This window comes from Otolemur garnettii, unplaced genomic scaffold (assembly GCF_000181295.1).
Source record: "Otolemur garnettii isolate 467f Iridium unplaced genomic scaffold, OtoGar3 scaffold00105, whole genome shotgun sequence".
NCBI lineage: Eukaryota > Metazoa > Chordata > Mammalia > Primates > Galagidae > Otolemur > Otolemur garnettii.
Genome location: NW_003852500.1, coordinates 4,378,574 through 4,385,371, shown reverse-complemented (window position 1 = coordinate 4,385,371; position 6,798 = coordinate 4,378,574). Strand labels below are relative to the sequence as shown.

Below are 6,798 nucleotides of genomic sequence, written 5' to 3'. Positions count from 1 at the left end.
CAGGAGTTGGAGGTTGCTGTGAGCTGTGAAGCCATAGCACTCTACCCAGGGGGATAGCTTGAGGCTCTGTCTCAAAATAATAATAATAATAATAATAATAATAATGGGCAGCACCTGTGGCTCAAAGGAGTAGGGCACTGGCCCCATATACCAGGGGTGGCGGGTTCATACCCAGCTCTGGCCAAAAACTGCAAAAATAAATAAATAAATAAATAATAAAATAAAATACTTCATAGATATGGGATTTTTCTATGTTGCTAAGCTGGCCTTGAGCTCCTGATATCAAGTGATCTTCCTGCTTTGGCCTCCTAAAATGCTAGGATTATGGGTTTGAGCCACCATGCCTGGCCTCACTTGATTTGTATAAGCATCTGCAGACCTGCAGTGTCTCATTCTGTTTTGGGGGAGCTGAGGAAACAGAGGCTCAAAGAGAAAATTGTACTTGCCTAAGTCCACTAAGCAAATCGTTGAATGATTTCTAAAGCCTGGGCTCTTGACCACAATTGGAGAGATGCCAGGAGAAGCATACAGACCTTTATTTCCATTGCCCTTTCCTTGTCAGACATCAATAATCAATCTCCATATTATTCTTATTTCTCTCTCACCATCCTCTCTCACTTCCCCCTCTCTGTTTTTGCTCTCTCTATCTCTCCCCAGCCCGCTTTGGCTCACCTCAGCAAAACACTGAGAGGCGGGAACCTCCAGCTTCTGCTGACAGTGACTAAAAATAACCTCGCAGGTATCTTGTTCTTCTTTGACTGTTCAAAGACCTTTTTATCTATTCTCATTTTATTCTCTAGACCAAGGCAGGGGACCAGCAAGAGAGGGCTCTGGAATTCAAAAGCTGCCCTATCATGTTCTCTTTTCAGACCCCAATCTGTCCTTCCCCACAAGCCAACTCACCCTGTTCTCCAGCCACAAAAATCAGCATCTGAAGCGTCAGAAAGCCCAAGGCCCAGACAAACATGGTCCCCATCCTGGACCTGAAACAAAACGGAGAGGGAGGGAGGAGTGAGCCATGATACAACCCTCCCTGACATTCAGCTTGGAAGGATGAATTTCAATACTGCCACTCTACAGATCAGGAAACCAGGGCTTGGAGAGGCCAGTGTATTATTGGAGGTCACAGAGTAAGCATACAAAAATTTGAATCCAGGACCACATAACTTAAGGATCTAAGCAGTGATGCTTCATGATCAGAAGCATGGGTGCTAGAGTGAATCAGAGCTAGGGTTGGCTCTCTGCCTGTTCCTTGCTGTGTGACCTTGGGTAAGTATCTTAACTTCTCTGTGCCTCACTTTCTTCCTAGATCAGATGGGGCCAACATCAAGTAGTTGGAAGGAATGAACGAGTCAATACATATAAAATGCTTAGAACTGCCTGGCATAAAAGAGTATATTTTAGCTGTTGCTATTATTATTATTGACCTTAGTACAGCCAAAATTGAAATTCCAATTTTTCAAATCAGCCTCCCCCATCAGAGCAGGGGTTCCTAGAGGGCAGCAGCCAGTTGCAATTCTCCCAGGGTCCCCAGTCCAGGCAGCAGGCTGGTCTACAAGCCAGCCTTTAATCTGGGTTTAATGTGAAGTCTGGAAAGGCAAAGCTGTATCCCAGCTGACTGACACGATTCTCAGCTTTAATTCCAGGATTTGGTTGTTACCAAGATTCTATTCTTGGTTTCTGGGATTTTTTGAGGCGCTGCCAACTCCCAGCTGGAGGAAGGGGCCTCACCCTTGCCCACCCCATCCTTCTGACTTCATATGGCTTGATGAAGATTTTTCCTAGGCACACAGAGAAATTGCAATTGTGAGTCCAGTTCTCCATAAAGGCTGTGACCCATGGGCATAAACTGGACAATTGCTGAGTGCTTCCTGTGAGCAAAGCCCATTCCAGATGCTGGGATACAGCACTGCCTTTCCAGATTTCATTCTTCCAGAATCTAGAAATCCTCCAGAGAGGGGCCCCTCCCTAAGCCTCCTACCCCTCCGGATGGCACTCACCAGAGCTCAGGAGGTGGACACAGATGGAGAATTAGAACATCATCTGCAAATCCAGCCTTTGCACTCTGCTCCCATAAGGAAATAACTGTGAGGAAGGGGGATTGGCTGGAGTCTGGAATGGCTGGAGCTAAACCCCTCCCTTCTTTCCAGTTTTTTTTTTTTTCTTTTTTTTGAGACAGAGCCTCAAGCTGGGTAGAGTACTGTGGCATCACAGCTCACAGCAACCTCTAATTCCTGGGCTTAAGTGATTTTCATGCCTTAGCCTCTCCAGTAGCTGAGACTACAGGTGCCTGCCACAATGCCTGGCTATTTTTTGGTTGTAGTTGTCAGTGTTGTTTGGTAGGCCTGGGCTGGATTCGAACCCACCAGCTCTGGTATATGTGGCTGGAGCCTTAGCCACTTGAGCTACAGGCGCCGAGCCTTCTTTCCAGTTCTTAAGAGTCTCCAGGCCAGGCATGGTGGCTCACGCCTGTAATCCTAGCACTCTGGGAGGCTGAGGAGGGTGGATTGCCTGAGTTCAGGAGTTTGAGACCAGCCTGAGCCAGAGTGAGACCTTGTCTCTTAAAAAAAAAAAAAGCTAGGTGTTGTAGCGGGCACCTGTAGTCCCAGGTACTTGGGAGGCTGAGGCAAGAGAATTCCTTAAGCCCAAGAGTTTGTGAGCTCTGATGTTACAGTACTCTACTGAAGGCAACAAAGTAAGACTCTGTGTCAAACAAACAAACAAACTCCGGCTGGGAGGCACAGCCAGAGACCTGTCCATGGTGCTGAACAGTGAGGTTTCAACGCTACAGCACTGCCCATCAAGTTTGCAAACACAGTATCTTTGGGAGCCCAGAAAGGGCTAGTGGTTTGCCCCAGGCTGCACAGCAGGGCCAAGGTCCAGGCCAGGTCTTGGACTGGTGTCCCCAAGCACCAACCTGTAAACCTCAGCAACATCTGCCCATATTCAGTGTATCCTCATTTCTTTCCTTTGGAACTCTGTGCTAGGGTGGGGGTCCCCTGCAGGCTCTTCCAGCTTTGGTCAGGTATTAGAGGGTGTGTCAGGACTCTGGGTTGCACTTGCCCACACTAGGGCCTTAGGAGGGGGGCCCAGAGAATTCATATTCCCATTCTTTCTCTCTCTTCCTCATATCCCGTATAGTTAAGAGCTCAGACTACATCCAGACAGCTCTGCCTCTACTCCTGAACTAGCTGCTTTAATCTCTCCATTCCTTAGTTTCCCCACCTATAAGATGGTGATGATCCTGCAAATATCTCATAGGATTATTGTAAGAATGAAATGACCTAAAACTTGTAAAGTCCTAGAAATGTTAAATTTAAAAACAGCTCTGGCAGCACCTGTGGCTCAGTGAGTAGGGCATCAGCCCCATATACAGAGGGTGTCGGGTTCAAACCCGGCCTCATCCAAACTGCAAAAATAGCTGGGCGCTGTGGCAGTAGTCCCAGCTACTCAGGAGGCTGAGGCAAGAGAATCACCTAAGCCCAAGAGCTGGAGGTTGCTGTGAGCTGTGATGCCACAACACTCTACCAAGGGCAACAAAGTGAGACTCTGTCTTAAAGAAAGTAATAAAAAAATAAAAAAATAAGAACAGCTCAAAGTCTCCTGTACATACTAAAAATATACCAACTGAGTGAGGTGGTTCGACATGGTGATAGACATAGTTCCAGGTGAACCCCCCCCCACACACACACACCTTCCCACTGCCTTCTACTTGCACCCTCACACACCTACATCCTTGTCTTAAAATACTTCCTCCCTGGGGCTACCAGAGGGTGAGCATTTACACAGCTATCTAGGGCCCATCCTCTCATGAATAATGTAGGTTGGTACTCATACATATGCAAATAGGGGCCTTTGGGTTGCTGGGGGAGGGCAGCCCAGATTAATGTGATTGAGAATCTGTGTGTGTCTCTCCCTTCACTCCCACTTCCAGTCTGGGTGGGCACTGAGTGAGGGTGAGTTTGCCAGGAGATGTTTTTTGTGTGTTTGTGACTGGGTATACATCAGGAGTTCTGTGTCCACCCAAGGACATGCATGCAGTTGTGCCCTGTGGTCTGTGCAGCCTGAAGGAGCTCATGTACTGGGTGGAGTGCACAGAACCCAGTGTGATTTCTGGATGTGTGGGTCTAAGTGTCCCTCAGGAGGGGCTGTGTGCACATAAATGTATTTCTGGCTTGAGAGAGTGTATTAGTGTGCACAGGTGTGAATGAAGAACTCTTTGGAGGAGAAATGAAGCCAGGCTCAGTAAATTATTCCAGGCTGCACCTTGGGGACTTCAACCCCTGCCCAACCTTGCCCCATAAGCTCCCTAACTCCTCTCACACAAACCACATCCCACATCCCCACTCCCAGGGCTCACATCGCCACTTGCATGGAAAGGACTCTTGCCACACATAAACACACACAGGACACACACACACAGACAAACACCCCAGACACAAGACCCTGGGAGACACACAGATTCACAGTGACATTAACAAAGAGAGGCAATATGGGCATTCACAAGACAGGCAGCATGTCTTCTGCACAAAGACACACACCCACAGCCTCCAGGCATCCCCACAGAAACCCCTCCATGAACTGATCACCATCAGACATAACCCTTCACTTGTATTCATGCTCATGATTCCAGCCCTGGCACAAACCAGAATGGATAAATGTGGCCTCAGTGACTGATGGGTGCTCATCATTTTGCCACATGGCGATGTGGCCCCCGGCATAAGTTCTTTGACAAAGACACAATCGCAGTCATATTAGACTCACAGGGGACCCCAGACCCCCTGGGCACACTCTCTCTCCCCTGCCTGCTTAGGGCAAACATACACACAAAGCCTCCCCCCTCTTTTGGGGTGGAACTTTCATTTGGGAATGTCCATAAGCAATTGACAATGCTGGTTTCTGGGGTCCCAGGGTGCATTCCTCCCTCCCTGCTCTGCCCCCACATCCCCCCTGCCAGGGCCCAGTGCCAACCCTTTCCTCACTCTGGCTGTTCCCACTGATGCTGTTTGAAAGGAACAAAGCCCTCAGTGCTCCTATCCAGAATGGGCCTAGGGTTCCAGTCCCCTACTTCCCAGCACCTGTGTCCCCAAACCAAGCCAGGGCATCCAAATGCACCTATAGGAACTGAAGAGACAAGGGTCTATGTCATGCTGTGTGGATTTGCACAGATATGGAGATGTGATAGGGAAGCCCCCTTTTTTGTGCTAGCATCCCTTTTGGATCCTGGGATCCATAACTGGGGGTTCCCACTCAGCATTCACATGGAATACACAGTGTGCTCCCTGGGAAAAGGGACAGCACCTCAAATCCAGGTCCAAAGGAACAACGGAGAACCATCTTGGGAAGGGGCCCCACAGAGCCTGCTCCCTGAGTCAGAATTTGGTGACAGGACCTGGCCTGAAAGGGCAGGGAGACAACAGGGCATCCCTTCCCCATGGCCATTCACTTTTAGCACAGACCCCCTTCCACTGAGTTCAGTCTGAGGGGCCCCCTCTCCACTGCAGTTCAGCTGAGGAATCCTCCATTCACCTGCAAATTGGGAATCCCCACTTAAAATCCTGGGGTGTCTCAATTCAGACACCGGGGTGCCCTGTTCTGGAATTCACAATTCAGCATCTGGGTGTCTTTCTCTTCTCTCCAAACTCAGGGTGCTCCTTCCCTAGCCATAGTTCCCATCATCCCCTCCCTAGTTCTGAGACCCACCCCCAACCAGGCTCCCTCCCCACCTTGGGGTTGTCTCTGCCTTCCTTGGACAACCTTACCCCCAAGTGCCTGTCCCCCTGACATCCTCAAGCACCCTCCCAGTTAGCCCTTCCTCCCCATCCTGATGCTCCCCTCCCCCATTACCCCCTCCTCATTCTGGGGGCTTCTCCCTGATCTCAGACCCCTTCCCCAATCCCAGGCTCTGTCTCCAATCCCGAGGTCTTCTCCCCCAAGGCCATCCCCTCCCCACGACGGACGCCCCACCTGGCTCCTAGCTCGGACGCATCCCGGGGCGGTCGCCCCGCACAAAGGACGCTCGGCTCAGCTTGCTAGGCGCCGGGTCCAGCCCCTGCGCTCAGCTCACCCCAGCACCGCCTCAGCGTTTATAAAGGGGCCGCGGGGCTGCTCTGCGCATGCGCCCCCGCCAGCCAGCGGCCTCCGGCTGCTTTGGGGAAGTGGGGTCCTTCTGCCTAAAATCTTCCCCCACTTTTCCAACACTCACTCTTTCCAGGGGAAGACTGTGCTTGACTTACTCCCCAACCCCCCATTCTCTTTGCTCCAGGAACCGCGTTACGTGTACCCAGCACGCCCCATGATGAAGTCTGCCCCATTATACAGGTGAGGAAACTGAGCCCCAGGGAGGCAAAGTCGCTACCCAAGGTCGCAACAAAGGGAAGGGCAGAGCAGGGAGTCAAACCTGAGCCCTTTGGGGCTCACTGTCAAGGCAGTTTTGACTGCAATTACTGTTTTATCGCATTCATAAAGAGGAAGATGAGGCCCAGAGGGGCTGGGAAGACTCCTTGATCACACAGCTGGTGCTAGGCACTAGGGTGGAAGCTCAGGTGTGCCACACTCCAGAGATGTTTCCAACAGCTCCAGCCAAATATCATTTTTTATGCCATTCACTTTTATCCAATCAGCATTTGTGGCTGTGGTTAAAGACCTGGTGCTGTTACTGGTACAGGAATATTTTTGCTTTGGACAGGGCATAGGTGCATCATTGCCAGGAGACCCCAGTTTTCAAAAGCCTCGATTCAGGGGCTGCTCCTGTGGCTCAGCTGGTAGGGCACTGGCCCCATATACCGAGGGTGGTGG

General features: G+C 50.4%; 1 protein-coding gene across 1 annotated transcript in view; it reads right to left on the bottom strand.

The window, feature by feature from the left end:
- The window catches only part of NCAN (neurocan), a 32,858-nt gene extending 31,875 nt beyond the window's left edge, over positions 1-983 (bottom strand). The window contains exon 1 of the mRNA XM_023517165.1: positions 904-983. Within this exon, the coding sequence (XP_023372933.1) occupies positions 904-976 (73 nt within the window). The 5' untranslated portion in view covers positions 977-983. The remainder of the gene's footprint in view (positions 1-903) is intronic.
- Positions 984-6,798: the final 5,815 nt, after the last annotated feature.